A 21,312-nucleotide genomic window follows, 5' to 3' on the forward strand; every position below is an offset into this window, starting at 1 on the left:
CTGTGAAAAACAAATCTTCGGTAGATTACCTTAGTGGGGGAAGTGACCTTGTCCACAGATTGCTTTTCCCAGAGGTTCCGCTTGCCAGATACGTCTCCTGGCCTCAAATCCTAATGAAGAGAAAGCAGACAAAATTGATGGGTGGCTCTTTATATTTTCTAGCCAGGTCTAAATAAATCACCACATCTGTTGTTTGTGTATTTGTGTAATACACTTTATCCTAGTCATCTGAAATGGGTTAAATCAAAAGGATCGTTAGCCATTGTTTGTTTTTATATGGACCCTGACCTATGCTGTGACATGAGAATGGGCTGAAACTATCCAGCATTTAGGTCCTGTCATTCCCCAAGGACTTACTGTTTATTGACCAGTAAAATTGGAATATAAGCATATTTAAAATGAGATAGCCAATTTTTAACTTTCTATGTCCTTAGAAGTGAATCGAGCATAGGTTAGTTTTAAATAATTTTTGGGGGGTTGGATAAGGACCTCACCCCTTGCCAATTAACTTTTCTTTGGTGCCTTGCCCACGGCCCCCAGCCCTTATGACTTTAATGCGTACCAGCTGGACTTCCAATGGCCAACACTGCATCTCTTTGCATGAGTACTTCCTCTGGCTGCAGATGCCCACTTTGCTCCCAGGAGGCAGGCTGGACATCCAGAGAGTTAACAACACCCCCAGGAGCAGTCTTCAACCACTCACCCATGAGATTTGGTGCAAGAATATTTCTCAGACTCTCTCACGCCTCAGGTAGGATAACTCGGAAGCATGTGTTTTGTGGTGGCTTTCAGGATTTCCCAGCAGGATTATGTTTAACAGCCCATGTAGTGAATTGCTTAATAAACATTCTTTATTGGCTGCCTTCTTTTCCTGCCTCACTTCCTGTAGTGTTGTCTTCATGTCTCAAGTAAACTACTTGCACACGAACCACTATTTTAGGGTTTGCTTCTGGACAGCCCAATCTAAGACATTTTTCTAATTGCACTTTCCTCAGATTAAAATCATTTTGTGTTTCCTGAGGAGTAAGAAGTGTATCAGGAGCACCTAGCTCCGTGAAATTAAACATTTACTACAAAGTGTACCCATAAGAGAAAGTGACAGTTGATGACATACATGAGAACATGTAAAGATCTTGGGAAGAAAACACTAAAATATGGTCGATAACAGCTATATATCTTTGAATCTTTATTTACTACCTCATAATTAATTTGGTTTGGATAAGGATCCAAATTTCTGTTTCCATTTACTCTTCTTCCAGCGTTTGCTTATATGAGTACTTGGCAAAGGTAGTTTGTAGAAAATAAATGTGTTTTACTGAAATAGTAATGTTTATTTTGGCAAACCCTTTTCTCATTAGGAAGGCAAAGCTAATAGCAACTACATTTATCCATGGACACCAGTCTAAATGGACATGTATTTTTTTTAATAGATACTATTGAGACTGCAACACTAGAAATGCACTGGTTAAAAACAGTACCATGTGAAGCAGTTCAGATTTGCCTTAATCTTACTGAATTTCTGGATTTTCACTGTGACATGGATTCCTGATATTCTATTAGAGAGTTACACCTATTTAACTTGGAACCAGTAAGCAACAAATCAGATTGTTTTTGAAGAATTCCACTACATACGCCAATGTAAGTAGAAGCTGCCAAATTGTCTGGAAGACTGTTTTAAAAATTTGGAAACTATAATTAGGAACATGCTAATGGAAGCTCTGGAAAGTGGCTATTACTACTTTATTTGATTCATATAAGAAAAATATTTTTCTTTCACATGAATACCCTTCTACTAAAGAAAATGAATTGTATTTTCCTTGAATCCTACCTATGAATGTTTTGAGATCACTTAAAGAGTTTAAAGAGTCCATTTTAAGAAAATATTAACATCTGAGTGGTAAATTGGCATCTTAAATCAAATGGGAAATATAAATGAAATTACCTGACCAGCCTACATTTTAGAGAAAGACCCACTCCAGAAGAAGAGGGAGAAATGAAGGCAGGGAAGCAGGTTTCCAGTCAACCAGAGATCAAAGAATGAAGAAGAAAATTCAGCTGAGAAAGACAATGCTGGGTTTTTTTTAAACAGAAAGAAAGACAAATTAGCATTTTAATTGCTGTATATAACATGTAGTTTAGACACAAAGAACAGACTAACCAGATACAACAGACATACTTAGAATTGAATTCCAGTTACAAAGTTACAGTGAAGTCCTATAAATTCTACCCACAAATAGCAATAGATGTCCCAGTAAAGAATCAGGTGTAGATCAATGTTTAAATAAGTTACTAGTTTTCAGAGACCCAAATAATATTGATTTGACAAGCTTTTGAGCACTTTTAATTCTAGGAAAATTAATGCATAACTAGTAGAAGAGGATGGTTTTTCTCTTCAGTGAATTTTAGAACTGGACACTAATCCCATGGATTACTCTTTTCCTGGTTCTTGAGGTTTCACTGGGTGAGCACTATTTTGGTAAAAGATTTTCTCTCTGGTTTTTCCTTAATGGCCACATGCCATACATCTGCAAACACAAACCCAGGCTTTCCCTTTCACCCATACAAGCCAAGGAATATAAACAAGGGGTTGAGAATAAATCACCTCTGGTCCCAAATTAGAAGGGAGCCTTTGGGAGCCTCCTATTTGCTGCTGTCTTTAGGTAATCCTCTGACATCCTGGGTTCAGGGTCAGTCTGACCAGAATCCCAAGGGTGTCAAACTCACATGCCTGCCATGAAGGGCCAGGCTGGAAACACATGCCTGAAGAGGCTGGTGTAAGAAAATTTTAAAAAAGAAGGAATCAACAAGTTAAAGAATGCATGCCTCCATACCTTAAAAACATGTTCAAATTATAATTTAAAGGAAGGAATATAGAGCACAATGGCCCTGACTACACAGATCTTAGCTGCAGGCCGCCAGTGTGAGACCCCCCTGGACAAGACCTAGACAAAAATCTTTGCTTGACCTGTCTTTCTAAGCTGCCTTCCGGGACTTAACCTTTTGCCTGACAAGTTTTATGTATCTGCAGGATCCGTCCAGCCCTTTCCAGCAGTTCGGACATTTTCATTTCTTTTCTGCTGGATCCGTAGTGTCTGTGAGTTACCCTCCTGCCTTACTAAATTCCAAGTTATATCTTTCCCCAAAGAGACTGCCATACTGCTATTCATGACGGGGCACATTGCTGGGCCTACTGCTCTTGGGATGTGCACAAAGCTCAACGTTATATATTAAGTACGATCTACTCAAACTGCCCTTTTATTTACAACATCAATTACACATTGCTTTGTTTCAACCTGGCCTTTATTCAGGAAGCCACACTAGTCTACCAAATCCAATGGGACATGGGGAAAAAGAGATCATTATGATGTATACTACTTGCCACATTCTTCTTGCCTTTTCTCCTCTATCCTCTAGTAGACGGTCTAGCAAATTACTTACTAAATATTAGATAAAGCAGGCAATGATTTTGTAATTTCCCTGTAATGCCTTTTTGTCCTGCCACTTTTAGGAGGCTATCAATAACTCCAGAAAATGGGGCTTTTGTGGAAACCTTGACTCATTTATACCTATTGTAATAATAACCGTATTGAATCTTTTTAACCCTCCCATTAGGGTGACATAGATGATAGGCTTATCAGTTAAAGTGTTGATAGAAGAGTATGGGTCAAATCCTGAACCAAATACATGAGTATAATCTGGGATAGAAATGAAACAGGTTGCAAATACATGTGAAAAAGTGACCATCTCCTTTAGCAATGTACCATACTCATCAAAGAAGAAAAACATATACCCTTTTCTCTTTATCTTTGCTGTCATGAGAAACCTTCAGTGTGTCCACGAACTTGCTGAACTTGTATTATATGCAGTGTTTTGGGGGAGAGGGTCTTTACATTTCATTAGGTTTTCAAAGGCATCCATAATTCAAAAAGGTTAATAATCACTGATCTGGAACCACAAAACTTTACATAACTGCCATTTAAAAAATAATTTCCACTCTTTATGTCACCTGGGGTGTTGGGGAAACTTGAGGCACTGAAGATCACATACCTTGTGGGTATGATCCCTCACCTCGACTGTCTCCTCTTATAGGGCCCCTTTCCTATATCTACTGGGAGAGGAAGAAGATTTTCTTTTCAATATATTAAGACTGTCCAATTATAAATTGGGTTTACATTAGTTTTATACCTCTTGTGAGGCCCGTATGCAGAGAATCTCAAGCTGAATATTAATTGACTACAAGGAACTGTACCCACGAAAAGTATGGAAATGTTTCCACTCTTTTCTTTTTAAATTGGAAAAGTGATAAAACTTTAGTGAATTTGGAGATTAAATATAGAGCAAAGGGATGCAATTAAATGCTCAACAGTGCAGAGGCCTAGGATTTGGAAAGCTTTTCTTCTACCTCTGGAATGGGGTGGTTGTGACAGGAGTTTTTGCTGCCTTGGGCACCAGCAAAGGTATAAAAGCCAACTTCACAGAGAAAGTGCACCAGTATACAGTAGGGAGCTTAATAAGTTTTTGATTATAACGATAAATGCAAGGCAATGATCAAATACATTCAATGAAAAGGTTAAAAGAATATTTTTATAGTAAGATAGCCACACTTAATAAGAAAATTTTAAATTTCCAAAAATAACATTCATAACCAGGTTTATAGTTTCTAGTCTTACTTTTTTTTTTTTTTTAAATGGCTTTCCTTTGGAGGTGTTGACAAGAAAATTACAGCAATTATTTCAACAACTACCCAGTAACTGTATTTTTGTGTTAAGTTACAGAAATTAGGCAAATTAGAAAACATGGGTTCAAATAGCCAACATACACATTCTTTTGGGAATAAGTCTAGGGGTGCTCTTGACAGAGAAATGGCCAAGATAATTTGACATTTTCATTTTCAAATTCCTATCTGTAATTTATAGAATAGAAGCTAAACATGCAGACCAGTTAAGAGTGTAAATTTGAACTGCCTCAACGTTCTGGGTGGAGAGGTGATGGTCCCATTTTACCTTCTGGGTAAATATAGTGCTCGGGACTGTTCTCTCTCAATCTGAAGCCCTCCTTGTTTGTTATTCAGCAGTCACGACCAAGAACAGGGGCCTTGTTTTTCCCAGGCAAATAGACCAACAGCCTGTTTTCTTCTGTTGCTGGAAGCTGAGCTATGAGAGAAATTCAGAAGAACCTGGAGCTACTTACAGAAGGTTTGGGAGCAGGTGACTTGTTTCCATCTGGGGTTTTGGTTAGCCATTCATTGATGCGGCTGGAGACCCCCACCTTTAAGCCAGCTGTTTCCTACAAAAGGCCAAGCATCTAATATTAAAGAAAAAAAAAAAAAACCTACCTGGAAAGAAAATTTCAAAGCAACCTCAAAATATTATCCAGTATTGTTTCACATAACACTGATCAATTATTGATCATTATATTGAATATTTTGACAAAAATAAACCTTAAACCTGATATTTAAAGAGTATGTTACCTGGTGTTCTTCCCCCTGCACTTCTCCTACCCCCACCCCCAAGGTCAGTGATTAACTCCGGGTACCGTATTTAGAGGCCTGTAGCCAGAGCACAGTGCATAGTCTATTAGCCTCAGGAACACATTCTCCCTGAGCTTGCTTTTTGGTCATTGCAAAAGAAAGTAAGAATTATACCTTTTTCACTGCTTTTGTAATTAACTATGTGATTCCTAAAAAAAAAAAAAAAGAAAAAAGAAAAAAAGAAAAACCCAACCTCCAAAATTAAAAGACGGCAATCCTCTGCTCACCTTATTTGGCGTGCCTGATGCAGTGGGTGATGAGAACACATTGCCTTTCTCCCACATGCTCTTGATGTTGCGGACACCTTCGGCAGGAACAGGAAGGTCCGAGGCTGCTGGCTTCGTAGGTTTTGCAGTTTTTGTTCCCTGAAGTATATGAATTATTTTTAGGATTGGTGCTGGTAAGTTTGCGCTCGTAAAACTATAGTAAGCTTGTCTTCTTCAACACTATCACTTAACAAATTCACTGTGTAAATGCCTTCACCAAAAATGAGAGTCATAATTTCTATTGTGAAAGTACATTCTGATGACATCTCTACCTCCAAATAAACCACTGTATCTACTTCAGAGAATCTTTCGAAAGTGAAATATGCTTTTCATTGGGACTCCACTTCTTGTTAAGGTGATATGCTACTTCATTGCTACAACAGACACTTCTTGAATGCCTGCTGTGTGCAGGGCACTGTGCTAGGCCCTGGGGACGTGGTGGTACGCAAGACAGTCCGCTCTGTAAGCTGCAGTGGACTGACATTAATAGGAGAGACAGTAACTAGTTATACACTATTATTTCACATTGCAGTAAGTGCTATGAAAGATGAGTGTGGTGCCATAAGCACGCCAAGAGAGCACACAATAGGACAATGGTACTTAGTTTAGGGGGGCAAAGAAGGCTACTCTGAGGATGTGACATTCAAACCCAGATCTGATGGAAGACTTGAAAGAGGCTGGTGAAGGAAGGAGAAAACACCGTTCCACACAGAGCTAACAGTACATGCCAAGGACCAGAGACGGGGGTGTGCTAAAAGACTGAAAGACCGAGAGACCACCACATGGAGATTGTAAGGAGGAATGAATGGGTGTAAAAAGAAAGGTGTGCATTCAAGATACTTTTCCAGCAGTAGTGATAGGCGTACCCCAAATCATGCAGTTTCTCTCCTGGTCCTGCTTTGGGGCCTGTGGCATGTGTCATCAAGGTGGGCAGCCAGGGTGAGTGGCACCATTGCTGGACTATGTGAAGGCTGAAGCCACAGTTTTGGCTTCATTAACCCTGTTAGAGCTGTGATCAATTCAACCACAGAAAATAACTATCTGCAATTTGTCTTATAATTCAGTGGCCATTTAATCTTCTGAAAATCTCCTCTTGAATGTTAAGACTTGATTATTCACTTGATAAATCATCCAGACCTCTCTCTTTCTTATTCCCTCTTATCATTTGTTATGAACTATTTTATAGGTATCTCCACTCTGCAGTACAAAGGAGAGGAGAAATCAAATCAAACTGATCCAATTACTTCATAGCAGGCAACTAAAACCACTGACTAAAGTCTACACAAAGGAGAAAAAAACCAGGATCACATCTTGATCAATGGCACCCTACCCTCTTAGTGCTTTGGTACTTGGAAATATAGTACATTATTTCTGAATAGAGTAACACCCCTAGGTCAACTGGGTGGAAAAAATGTTGAATTAGACAGAAGCATAAAACTATGATCCTTCATATATAAAACAATCAATTTGAAATTCATTAAATTCCAGCTGGCTATCATCTTTATATTAATTTATACTACCAATTTATTTGATAATAAAAGTTTTTATAGATAAAAGAGGACTAATCATGGTTGTAAGGGACCTGTTTAAACTATATATGGGAACACCTTTTATAAGGAATTAAGAATATTGAAGATAGACTTGTGAACACATAAATATTTAAATAACAATAAACTCATTCATTAAAAAAAGTAATACCTTCACTAAAGAATACAGGTGGAAAGTAGTAAACAATAATTTATTTAAAACTCTTCTATAATGTGTCTTTATTATTGTTTTCTCTCTAACTAGTTATAAAACATCATTAACATTCTAACACTACTGGACTTGATTATTGTCCTAAGTGTTTCTATGATTATTTATATAATCAGAGTTGATTTCTGTTTGACCATAACTCTGAGGGCATCTCTCACCTCAATTGCACTGGTGTATTGCTCCAGTCTGCTGTCAATCTTGGAGACGACTGCTGCTTGATGAGTTGATTTAACACCACTGCTAAGTAAATAAGCACACACATACATACATAAAATTGAGAGAATTTTTCCATACATATAATGGCTGATGATTCGCAATTCAACAATCAACCATATTACCTTTTCTGCACAGACTTATTCAAAAATTCTGCTCGCTCTTCTATCTAGGAATTGGAAAAAAATAAAACCAGTTAATATTTTCAGTTTATAAACAGTGTTTCTCAGCCCATACTACTATCTTCCCTGAACCTGGGGAATAAAAGTACCAGAGAGTGTCAAAGAGTATGAGGGTGCTGTGCACAGCCCCTCTGCTAGAGAGGAAAACTACGTGCAAGGTATTTGATAATGAGGTTTGGAGACGAAGGTAGGACTGGCAGAAGATAGAGAAATATGAAGTTCTGGAGACAAAGACTAGACAAAATGTTATTAAAATACCTCTGCAATAATATAAATCAAGGGCAAAATAATTACATTTCAAGACTAAAACAATTTTTTTTTGCTTTCTGATGTACTTTAAATTTTTTTCCATTATTTTTTATTGAGGTATAAATGACATATTACATTACATTAGTTTTAGGTATACAACATAATGATTTGATATTTATATATATAAGAAAGATAACCAGGAACTGTGAACTGTTCACTTATTGCTTAGCCTGATTTTCTAATTTGACAGCTCTCAAACCTATTGCTGAACTTAATTTGCCCTGAATATAGGAGATGGGGGCGGGGATGAGTGAAACTGGGGTTCGGCTCATCAGGAATGGCTGAGGCCTCTCATGAAGGCCCTATTAGTCCAAGTGGGAAATAAGGAAATAAGCCCAGAGAAACCGCTATGGATATACACCAATGGGCAGTTTAGTCATTTTTAATACATTCTTTTTTTAAAAGCCAGAAATTTTGCTACAACTAAAGCTGCTAAATCAAACATTATATTTTACTGAAACTGCATCACTGAAATCCAGATGTTCTTTATAAGTCAGCAAATATTTGTTGACTCCTCATGATACCCAACTCCAGGCTAGAAATATCCTCTGCCACGCATCACCTATCATCAGCAAATAGTAAAAGCTTCTTTGCATATGACTGCATGTGCAAAGCACACAGGTCCATTTTCTGCCCTGTTCAGGGCAGCCAAGGAATCTACTAGGCTACAGTTACCCTAGGCTGGTGTGGTTGACCGTCCCCTACAATCTTTAAGATGTCATGGCTTTTTCTGGACTGTTGGCCTGGGACTCATGGATTATTAATAAATACCCTTAAGCTTTTTGGAAAACATGCTTCACTCCTAATATCAGTCGAATAATACTTTTAAAGATGTTAGTTAGGGCACTTCATCCTTTCCAATGATTTCTTACAAAGATAAAATCAAACTCATTAAACATAAAACTTTATGCAAAAGAATGCTATAGGTATCCCTGAGTTTATGAGATGTAAAGGGTCTTAAATCTTATTTTTCTGATTTTAACATAAACTTAGAAGTGCATTTCTGGAGAAAAAGTTCCCAGTTGAATGAGGTAAAACACATTAGAACCACGCAATGCACTGGCACTTTTAATATTATTCACCCATCTATCCATCCTGATTTAACCCTGCCAACCTGTCAGTCAAACAACCAACCAACCAATAAATTATATGTGAGTACCTATTATATAAAGTTGAACACCCAGCGATGTATAAGACAGGTTTCCAGTTCTTTAAGGAGTCAGTAGGGGAGACTAGTAGAACACATAAATGAAAAATTTTAAATTCAGTGGTAGGTACCATATTAAAGATAAGAAAATGGGGGAATTCGAGAAGGCTTTTCAGATGTTCTGGTATTTGAGCTGAGATCCGTAGTTTATAGTTTACACAGCTTTATAAATGAGTTCATGAAAGTGAGGGTGGGAGTGCATGAGTTAGAGGGGGGAGGACATTTCTAGCAGAGCAAACACATATACAAAGATTTGGGGAACCAAGAGGCACGTAGAGTGGTGGGACTGAAGACTGGAGAAGCGGTCAGCGTGGGGGAAGGCCAGTGGAGAGGGGAGGCAGAGGTGAGACTTGTTCTTTGTAGCACCTCTAGCATCATTCTGACTCGGGGATCATCTTCTTAACCTTGGCCATCACATTTATTCACATTACAGAGGCTCTCAGACTCTACCTTCTCCTTTTGTATCTACAATATTCAATACAGCTTGACTTCATTATCACATTTTATCTGGATTTACCATCCATTACTGATGTACTCTTGTTGGAAAATTCCTGCCCTTAGTGACTCTGGGTAATGTAACAATTTGTACTAAATTTGTAAATTAAATCTCCTGCCTAAGGAGTTTAAAGGGGGAAATTGGTTCTTCTGAAGACCAAGAGGTGGCAGTGTTGTCCCAGAAAAACTCAGGGGAAAACCCCACACATTTCAGCAAACTGGCGCTCTCCTTACTCCACACTCCTTCCACCACCAGTATATGAAAACAATAATAATAAAAACAAAATTCTAAATTTAAATTACTTAAAACTTATTCTTTGCATGTCTTATGTAAGAAAAATCATTCACTGCTAGCATAATTTAACTATGAGAAACCAGGTTCTGAGCTTCCCAGACAAGGAATATAAGTCATGAGAAATTAACAAAATACACCAGTTGATAATATCTTGAGGTCAAATATCAAATGTTTCTCCTCCCACTGGCATTTGACAATGTTAGCTTGTGACCATTTATAAAAGTTGCAGGGCCAAGAGTATCAATAGTTGCAGGAATTCAATTGTAGGACATGAAATTAAGTTCTAAAACAAGAGCCACAGCAGGTTCTTCAAGGCACATACTATGGAGAAAAGCACTAGACTGTCTGTTCTTGAAAGCATGTCTCTGTTACACAGAAATTAAAAATGTGTTTTTTCTTTTTTACATATCAACTTTGATTGCTCACATGTGCCTCTCTACCAGAGTGAGTAGACAAATGGCTTTCTGGGAACCCAGGAGTCTGGCTGATGGAAACACTAGAGAAGTTAAGTTGGAAACTTGGTAGAGAGATGGCTGGAGGAGGATGGGTTGCAGTTTCTTCGAAAAAAAAGAGTACAAATTCGAAGTCTAGATGACTACTACTTTCCTCATGTTCCCAAGACAGTTCAAGGAAAGCTTAGCTTGAGTGGCATTTGAAGGAAGGTTGAAAGAGAGAGAACATGGTTTTCTTTAATTATTGATGAGTCAGGAATAGAAGGACCCAGACTGAGGAGGGACCTGGTGCCTGCACAGAGATGGTCTGAACTGAGCAGGGTTTGCCTTTCTGCTCTTTCTCCTACAGCAGGGTACGCAAACTATGGCCCATTTGCCCATGTCCTCCACCCACCCAAAAGCTAAGAACATTTTACATTGTTAAATGGTTGGAAAAAAATCAAAAGAATATTTTGTGACATAGGAAGATTTTATGAAATACAAATTTCAGATCCGTAAATGAAGCTCACCTACTCAACAAAGCCTCTCTCTCCTCCTCCTGCTCCACTCGGAGACCTGACCGAGCTGGTAGTCTGCACTTCATTACCTTTGTAATTCTTGAATTCTCCTGAGGCGGTCAATTATATTAGTGCCCTAGGGGCAGTGACCTTGCTTTGTGCTTCTCGCCTTCATAGCACATAGCGCACATTAGATTTGTTATAAATATCAAACATTAAATAAGAAAATCCCCCTGTGGTTTAGTTTGGATTCCCCCTGAAGCCGCTCTTGAGACGAGGGTTCAAGTATAAGGAGTTTATTTGGGAGGAGTTAGAACTATGGTGGACTGGGACCCAGACCATTCTAAAGACTAAGTGAAGTTATCTGGGGATAAAACATACTGTTTTTCATGTGAAACAGGTAATAACTGTAAAACGTAAGTAACTGGCTTTTGATCATTTTAGTGTGGACATTAGACCTCACACACAATGATACACACATGCACACATTAACCAGCTGGAGCCTGGCTATGATTCTATACTGGCTTTACCTGTTTGTCAGTGCTTTGTAACCTAACTAGGTTGATGGAAAATGAGGGTAAAATAAAAATTGCTCAAAGTTCCAATCTCTGAAGATTCATTCATTCATGCATTCATTCAATAAATACTTGTTGAGTATTTTCACTGTGTCAGGTACTCAAAACATGCTAACTGTATAAGCAAAAATAAGTATTTGAGTCTGCGCTCTTGTTCCTCCATGGCAACCATCCCATCATCTCCCTGAGTCAGCTCCTTCCTGCTCATTCTCTTTTCTTTCAGCAGCACTTCCAAGTCACTAGGAATTATGCTCTACGAAGGCAGTAGTCGGACCAAACTCATCCTGGCAAAGGAGCCTATCCGAGTCACATTTCATCTCCTCCCATGATAACAGCTTTAAAATTTGACATGTACCATTTCCAGCTGTGCTGCTCTTAATAATGACAAAGGAAAAAAATGAACATTAGCATGAAAAGCAGCTTAAACCTTTAAAATGAATTTGCCCACTTTATAAACTTTAAATGTTTCCATTTTTATTTGCTCAAAGTAATAAGGCATGTGGAGGGCGTGGGTCAGTGAGATCCAGAGATAATCACCAAAGGTCTTTTTAATGTATACCAAAGATCTAGTAAACAACAGACAAAAATTTCTCCACTTTCTCTCCTTTCCATATCTTGAAAACAAAAAGAAGCTGTGAAATTGCTGAAAGAAGGAGCAAAAAGATAAATGAAGCAAAACTTCAAATAATCAATAACTAAATCAGGGGCTAAAATCACATTTCTATTATATTTTAATAGACATATTATACGAAGGTTTTCTGGGGAAAAAGTACCTTGAGAGATGACCCTTTAGGAGTGAAACACTTGAAGGGCTTCTTGTCGTCTGATAAGCCGTCTTCTGGCATCTTTTGGCGTTTCTCAGCAGCTTCTGCCCTTCGCCTTTCAATCTCTTCCTTTAGCCTCCTCTTCTCTTCCTAAGAGAGAAAGAACAAATAACAAGGACATCAATATCAGCTTCAAGCCAAAAGGAAAGAGTGCTGTAGGGGAAAGCAGAGTCCCAGAGGAAAAAGACCCAGGTTCTAGAAAGGATGCTATCCCTTCCTCAAGGGTGGCACCAGAGGTTAAGCCTGAGCTTGTGAGTCTAACTGTCGACAAGCACTCTGGGCTGCCCCTTCTCGACTGTGCGACCTTGGCCATGTTACTCACCTGCTCTGTGCCTAGGTTTCCTCATCTGTAAAATGGGGATGATAATAATATCCACTGACTAGGGCTTCTACGAGGACTGAATGAGGAAGCCCCTGTAAAATGCGTGGACTAGCGCTCAGTGTGACGATCGGCATTGCCGTCATCATCCTGTCAAGTCATCTAAGACTGACCTTCCACTTTGTGCATGTGAAATAAGTATCCCTTCTGCCTGCTTCCTAGGAGAGTTGCGAAGACAAATGAGATGATTTATGTGCAAAGTTATACAAATGTATGTTACTATATTTACTAAATTGTACAAGAGACGATTTCATGGTTGTCCCCACCTCAGTTGAGTAGATTATTTTAGATGGTTTGACAAACCTGAAATGGTGTAGATATTGCACCCTAGTGGTGAAATCACAGATGTTTACAATCTGTCTCATTAACCCCTCTGTGCCTTCACTCCTGGCCTAAAATACTCTCCCCTGTCTTCTCATCAAGCTGCATAACCTCTATGAACAATTTTCTGAGAGATTTATGTAGTCTTTGTAGTTTTCAAACTGGATGTTCTCAAGCAGGGACCGGATGTTCATCTCTCAGAGGATGTTGCAGAAGGATCCTGTGTGTTATGGACTGAATATCTGTGTCCCCCCAAAATCCATATGTTGAAATCCTAACCCCCCAAAGTGATGGTATTAGGAGGCGGGGCTCTGGGGAGGTGATTAGATCATGAGAGTGAACATTTATGAATGGATAGTGCCCTTGCAAAAAGAGGCCCCAGGGAGCTCTCTTACCCCTTCTGCTCTGTGAGGACACAGTGAGAAGACTGCCATCTGTGAACTGGGAAGTGAGGTCTCACTAGACAGAGAATTTGCTGGACTCTGATCTTGGACTTCCTAGCCTCACAACTATGAGAAATAAATTTCTATTGCTTATCAGCCACCCAGTCTATGGCAGTTTGTTACAGCAGCCAGAACTAAGACACTGTGCTTGTAGGGGGTTAGACCAAGTCATCTCCTAGGTCCAATCCACTTCTCAGAGTTCACGTTTCTCTTCTGCTTTCATTGATATTCTGCTCCTCTAGATAACAATAACAATAATGATAACCATGACTTCCTGAGTGCCTATTATGTACAAGGCACCCTGAATATAATGATTTAATCATCGCCACAATCCTGAAAGTAGATATTTCACAGTTAAGGAAAAGAGGTCTCAGAGTAGTCCAGTGACTCTCCCAAGGTCCCAGCTTGCCAGTGGCAGAGTGTCTGATTCTAAAGCTCTATCATCCCAATTACTTCCTAACCAAAGATCATTGGCTCATTAAGAGCTGGAGTTGAAAGAGACCTTGAAATAATTTATCCAAACTTTCCACAGTTCAGGGAATGTTTGTATAGGATCCATGTCGGAAAGTCATCTAAAGTCTTTTTACATATTTTTTAATGATGGGAGAGCACTATCTCCAAAGATTTGTGGGAAAAGCTCTAGGCTGAGTTGGAGAAGCTGGGTCTCAGAACCAATTCTATCACTTATTAGTCAAGTAACTTCACACAGGTTACTCAAACTATTTGATTCCCACTTCTTTGTCTATAAAATGAGAATAATGTACCTCAGGATGAAAGGAAAAAATGCACCTTGTAAACTGTAGCAATGCTTACAGTAGTTGGTTAAGCACTTGTTCAGTTTTCAAAATTTGCCTTCTTGTAACTTTATCTGTTGTTTTCAGTTCTGTTTAAAAAGACGGAACAAATTCATCTGTTCATAATTACGGGGTTGCTGCTACATGCCTGGCGCTGGGCTGGGTCCTGGGTATACAGTAACGAACAATACTATCACTGCCTGTGAAAATCTAGTTACTTACTGTTCCACTTAAAACACCCCAGAAACTATTTTTGAAAATCTTCTCTATAAAACCTCTTCAAATATCAAAAAACAACTGTCATTATCATGTGACTCGGTTCTTGTAACCAATCTGCAGACTTTTTCATCCTTCTCTGCTAACTGTTCTTTATTGGGGGACATTACAGGGTCATGGATTCAGACAAGTGGGACCTGGGGAAAATGACAAAAACCTCTCTGTGCCTCAGTTTCCTGATCTGTAAAATGGGGATGAGAAGACTACCCATATCAGAGAGTTCTTAGAATTGCATAAACTAATGTGGATAAAAGCTTTAGAACCATGCCTAGCACACAGCAAGCTGATTAACCTTCAAATGTATTTGTAAGAATTCATGTTCGAAAGAGCAGCAGCAGTTCACCTGGGAAGAAACTATTTCCGGGGCTGGAAGGGTCACCGGAGACACGTCCGCAGGGGCTTGGGGAAGACACGACGCCCGCCGGGCCACGCTGCGCCCGCCTTACCTCCTCTCTGACCTTTCGCTCTGCTTCCTCCTGCCTCCTCCTCTGCTCCTCCTCCTCCAGGACCTTCCTCCGCTCCTCCCTCTTCTTCTTCAGCTCCTCCAGCTCCAAGGCTGCCTCCTGCTGCTTTTGCTTGAGCTTCTCGAACTCCTCGCTTTCAGTTTCCCCGCGGCGGCGGCGCAGCTCCTCCAGCCGCTTGCCGGCTTCCACTTGGGAAGCACCTTCAGCCTCCTTGGCCTCGCTGGCCCTCCCTCCAGGGCGGCTGCAAAGGAGTTGGACACACGTCTGCCTTGCAGCTCCCCTCCTCCCGCCTTAGGGAGGGGATGTCGGTCTGCAGGCTTTGCATCCCACACCGAAATCTCCTCTGCCCTCACTGGACAGTGGGTCCTCACACCTGTCCAAGGGGTAAGTTGGGGTCCACCTGGAATCTCCAGGTCTGAATCTGAGCCCCTGCTCTGCCACTTACCCTGGGTTTCCTTGACTGTACAATGGGGGCAAATAGGCACTGTTGGTGGGATTCTAAATTGACGCAGCCACTATGGAGGCTCCTCAAAAAATTAAAAGTAGAACTGCCATATGACCCAGCAATTCCACTTCTGGGTATTGAGCCAAAGAAAATAAAAACAGTGACTCAAAAAGATACATGCACCCCCATGGTCGTGCAGCATAATTTACAATAGCCAAGGTATGGAAACAACCCAAGTGTCCATTGATGGATGAATGTATAAAGAAAACGTGGTAAAAATACATACAATGGAATATCATTCAGCCACAAAAAGAAGAAATCTTGTTTAAATACTCATTAACAAGTAGTGAGGGCATTCTTAACTGTATCTGAACATAGGTAGCCCATTTCTGACACTTTTGTAACAGATGAATTACTACAGTCTAGTATCATTTATTCCATGTAGAGAATGGCACAGTGTTTCTAGCTATGAAGCAAGAAGAATAAAACAGAAAATGAGTTCAAGATTACACAGTTACCAATATTGATCTTATGTGTACGTCTCATGCTTTTAAAATAATGAGGTACGTCTCATGCTTTTAAAATAATGAGGTAGTTCTGAATAAACTATGTCCTTTAGGACTACGCATTTCAAGCTGCAAGTTGGAAAATCTATTTAGTGGACTGTAATTAGTGTTTAAAAAATGAACTAGAAAACATCAGAGGGCATTGCATGGAACAAGGGAAAAGACCATTTCTTGATATGCTTGTTTCAATTATAAATATATATGTAGATGTGTAATGGGTTATGATGTAAAATTTCTTACTAGAAGTTGAGGTTAAAAAGTTAAAGAATATTGTGCTAGGTTCTTGATGGCTAAAGATGAACTTTTATTTTTAACTCATTCAAGGTTAGAGCGTCCCTTAAAACTTGGTATTGCTTTTTCAGTCCTAAAGGCCCATAGGCCTGTGCCTACAGACAGGAACTCTCCCCTTTCAGTTAAAGTCTCTTTATCTTCAGAGATGAGTTTGCTCTCTCTTTGTGTTCATCGTGTTAGTGTCTGGTAGGACTGGCAAACACATGCCCAGAGAAACTTCTCTGGATTCCACTACGTGTCACTCAGTCTTTATATTGGGCATTCAAATGCCCATCATTAGGGACTGGTTAAATAAATCATGACCCATCCACCCAGTGGGACACTCTAACATTAACTGTAGGCTTATATTCACTGGTATAGAAGGCTAGCTAAGACACATTGCTATGCACAAAGCAAGAATCACTTTAAAATAGAGATTTATAATTATATACACATACACATACTATATGTATATGTGTGTGTGTGTTTTGAATGTATATACATAGAGAGCATCTGGAAAAAATGTTACTGGTGGTTTCCTTGGGTGATGGGTACTTAACTTGCTCCTTGAATTGAGATTTTCATGTCACGTTTTAGAGAAAACAATTTAGCTATAAGAAAACGGGTCTATCAAAGGGAACAGTAATTAAATCAAACAAAAGGAGCTATGCTCAAAACAGGAACAAGAGTTCTGTCCACATCACCTCTGCTCAGATATGCAGGCATGCCCTCAGCATTAGGGTAGCACTAATATGGAAATTTCTTCCAGAAGATTCTTTCCTCTATCCTTGGCTTCGCTAGGTGAAAGTTGAGATGAACATCAGACCTTTCACCACGAACACAGTTTGTTTTCAGTTAGACTATTAGGCACTAAGCTAAGGTAAATAGAGGCTCTTACTCCCTTCCTGGCTCCTCACCTTGTAACCATATGGAGCAAAACGAGGCGTCTCTGCTTCTATCGGCATCAACTTCTAATTGAAACTAAAACTAAGGTATGTTGGCAGCTAAACAAAAACTAACAATATGGTGGCAGCTTGTTTCATTTTTCTTCTGCCCAGACATAGAAAAATTAAAGCAAGAGTCCCATTTACGGGTTCTCACTGCTTAATCTGTTGCCATCCCTTGTGACTTCTCTCTTTGAGTTACCCAGTTATCTGGATTTTCAAACAATGGGCATGTTAATTATTAATTTGAGCTTTGACTGAAGCTGGTTGACAAGTTTGCCAATTGTTAACCAAACTTCTTTCTACTGACAGATTTTTTTAATGTTATTTCTCTTAACAAAATTGTACTCTTATCTACAACACATGTTTTAAACTATAAAGTAATTATACAATAATATTATTAGGTAATATTCTTTGAACACTTTTTATGAACCTGACACTGTTCTAGTGCTTTAACACATTAAACTACTGGCACTTCAGCAAGCTCTGCACTCAGCTTATCAGCCTGAATCAAACTTGATTTCTAGATTTTCTATGAATTCCTAATAAACTTCATTTTTACATCTACTTTCTTGCCAATCCCAAGTAACATCTATAGGTTCTACCCTTCTCACTCCTTCACACTTTATTTAGTCTTTGAATACACACCTTTTCTTCCATGTGCTTTCGGCTCTCTTTTGGATAATTGTGACTAGGTTTCTGCTCAAATTTTTGTGTAGAAAAATTGTTTCGGAACAACTATATTTATGTAACATCTTAGAGCAGCTGGAAATGTCCATCCTTAGTAGTTCCGTTTGCTTCTGTATATTACACATGCTTTGGTGTAAGGAGCAGTCTGACTTCTATACAATACCTACTTGGAACTTTCTTCTTTGAAGTGTTCCGAAAAACAGGGTCTACAGGCAAGGCGGCTGCCAAAGAACAACCCCATGGGAATCCATGTTACAGGGACCCAAGACTCTTTTCCAGAACACCTGGCACAGCAGCCAGTAACAGAGATTGGAATTTGGCACTAGCGGTTGGAGGGAGTGTGTGTGTAGGAATGGGGCACAGAGAGTTAGGTAGCCAGGTGTCCATGGCAGGCTTCTGCAACTTGAGTCCTTCTACAAAGCTGATGGGGGGCTCTCCATAGTCAACGTACCTAGAAGTGAGGATTTGCCTGCATATACTTGTCTATCTGTCCTAAAATCAATCGCCATAATGGGGGAGGGGATAAGGAGGGGAAGCTGAAGCTCTGCAAGAGGGTTTTCCAAACTGGAGCATTAGTTGCATGCCCTCTTCCTCCCTCTTAGAGATTCCCAAGGCAAATTAACATCAAGAGCTCTCAAACTGGTAAAGAGATCTGACTCATTTAGTTTAACCCAATGTTTCCAAAGTATTTGGCCACAGGGAAATCTAAGTTTTATGCAGCAATTTATTTACAACCTTTAGAAAATACATTCTTTAAAATGGTACTGAGAAGGGTCTCTTATGAAGTTGGCTGGACCATACAGAGAATGAGTCAATGACAACTCCAGTCATAATGTTTTCTAATAAACTGATCTTACATGAACATATTAGATCAGCAAACAAAAACATGGATGCCAAGCATGATCTGCCTTGCCAAATAATGGGAAAAGCAGATCAAACCTTGTCTGAGCAATGCCTGCTGGTCTCCTGTTAGTGATTGATAGCCAGACCTGCTGACTGAGTATCTCTAAGACAATGGCCAATGACCTCACAACAAAAGTATGTTGCCTGTTAGCACATTTCTGTCTGGAAGCACAGGGTAGGGAGACTGATTATTATTATTATTTTTTCACATATGAACACAGTCACTGTTAACTAGCCACAACTTCTTACCTGAAAGTATTCTCAGTGTGTTTAAGTTTGTGGGTCATGAATTCTCCATTCTGCGACTTCATTTCTGTAAATCCCTTCTTTCCATCCAAGAAGCTCTTAACTTCTTTGCTTTCTTTGTCCTTTTTAGTCTTCTCATCTTTGATCTAACCAATGGTACATATCAGGAAGAAACATAATGATAATAATCTTAATTAGGTTTTGGTTAGTATCACCAAATAAGACCCAACATCGTTAGGAAGCCAGAAAACTCAGAAGTAAAACAAACTACTGGAGAATGATGTGGTAGAGCTGGAATCAGAGGAAATTCTTAGAGCATAAGCTATGGTCCTCCAGCCTCAGAGCAAAGACCTTGACCACAGTTTTAGGAGGTCAAGATCATCCCTTATTTCATTGAGGTTTTATTTTCTAAAGTAGTGGAGGTGTTACCACTTAGAAACTATTGTGTTCTGGGAACTCCACATAAGAGTGGTTGTTTTCAGTTCCCACTGGGAGGAGCAATTATTAGTGTGGCCTTGATGGGAGAATGGCCAGGTTGCTTGGACAGATTTCTTCTTGGATGAAGGGCACTTCTTTGAGAAGGACACAGATGTGTTGAGGAGGGAATAAGAAACCTACTGAGCCAGATCTGTCAAGCCAATTTTGGCAGATGTCAGAGGAAGACCACCCTAGTATTTTAATCAAATGAATAACTAGGGTCCTCAGGATAGAAGACATAATAACCCTGCCTTTAGTGGGATGACTCAAGAGACCTATAGGGCCATGTTTGTAGTCATCTCAACCATTAAAGATAGAATGGAACAGGAAAAATTCCAGGGTTGACTTTGACTTCCACTGAAGGTAATAATTTAGTCTCTGGAAGTGGCTTTATGATTGTTGTGGAAGACAGAGGAAGGTGATACATGGAGAGCAGGTGTTAGCTTTAATATTTTTTTGTGGGTTTTGGGTTACAAGTTCCTCACAGTAAGTGAGACAGATTATTTCAAAGTATACTGAATTTACATAGCTTTTTTGGGGGGTAAAGGAGTTCAGATTACTTTATCATCTCACCCATTCTTAAAAAATGAGTGTGAAAACAGGTGAGGCTCATTATTTCTCATTTCAAGACAGTGACAAAGCACTAACCTTATAAAGAAACCTAAGGAGGAGGGTTTGGGCATAAGAACTCAGGGCTTCAGGGACTGCCCAGGATGGTCTCCCCTTACCTCATCACTCACCTCTTCGCAGCTGTTATACTTCAGATACCTAACCCCCGCCCAAGTGCATGTTTTACTAAGCAGAGGACATTTTTTTGCTCTTTACTGATGAACCTTCAGTAGTCCTTTGCCTGATTGCCTTTGTTGAGTATTATTTGATTAAATTACTATTGATGGACTATTCACTACCATGTTGCCCTAATCAGTTAAGACTTTAATCTTTCTCCGAGGGGCATATATCTAGGACATCCCTTGGACATGCTGAAGAGGGGGTTGTTATTTTGCCATTCTCTCTGAGAGCTTTGTAATCCGAGTTTTAGTTCTATTGCTGTCAACAAACTAGCTGTTACTTGAAGTCACCTAGCTTTTCTGGAATGCTGGCTCCATGTACATAAAAAGAGACGGGTGGACTAGATGATCCCTTCCTAATCTTTCATCCTGTCATTTCCCTCTTGGCTCCAGATTTGTCCTGAGAGGCGACAGAGAAGAGAAGGAAGCTCCTAGTCTGTCCTACAGCTTTAATAAGGCTCCTTGGTGACTATCCTTGCCTGATGGTAAATCAGTATTCATTGGGCAGGCAGGAGCAAGCAAAGTCTCTTCTAGTTTTGACCTACCATTGTCGGGTATAGTTCCAGAAACTATGGACTGGAGTTTATATCCTGGTTAAGAAGTATCTGGGGATACACGTTTAAGGGTGATGGGGTCCCATTTCAGGGAACCCATGAAAGAAATTGTGAGTCAAATCTCATAGTTTGTGGAGCACTATACAAAGAGA

The 21,312-nt window shown here is 39.6% G+C and overlaps 1 protein-coding gene across 21 annotated transcripts in view; it reads right to left on the reverse strand.

The window, feature by feature from the left end:
- The window catches only part of CALD1 (caldesmon 1), a 179,465-nt gene that overhangs the window by 4,695 nt on the left and 153,458 nt on the right, over window positions 1-21,312 (reverse strand). For 15 of the 21 annotated variants that reach the window (XM_036864046.1, XM_036864045.1, XM_036864043.1 and 12 more), the window contains 8 exons: window positions 19,345-19,487; window positions 15,260-15,518; window positions 12,550-12,690; window positions 7,890-7,933; window positions 7,710-7,791; window positions 5,758-5,895; window positions 5,191-5,286; window positions 30-110 (listed from right to left, as the gene is read on the reverse strand). In XM_036864046.1, the coding sequence (XP_036719941.1) occupies window positions 30-110; window positions 5,191-5,286; window positions 5,758-5,895; window positions 7,710-7,791; window positions 7,890-7,933; window positions 12,550-12,690; window positions 15,260-15,518; window positions 19,345-19,487 (984 nt within the window). The remainder of the gene's footprint in view (window positions 1-29; window positions 111-5,190; window positions 5,287-5,757; window positions 5,896-7,709; window positions 7,792-7,889; window positions 7,934-12,549; window positions 12,691-15,259; window positions 15,519-19,344; window positions 19,488-21,312) is intronic. The other 6 variants (XM_036864060.1, XM_036864059.1, XM_036864062.1 and 3 more) reach the window with 1 other exon arrangement.

The sequence above is a fragment of the Balaenoptera musculus genome, chromosome 9, assembly GCF_009873245.2.
Source record: "Balaenoptera musculus isolate JJ_BM4_2016_0621 chromosome 9, mBalMus1.pri.v3, whole genome shotgun sequence".
NCBI lineage: Eukaryota > Metazoa > Chordata > Mammalia > Artiodactyla > Balaenopteridae > Balaenoptera > Balaenoptera musculus.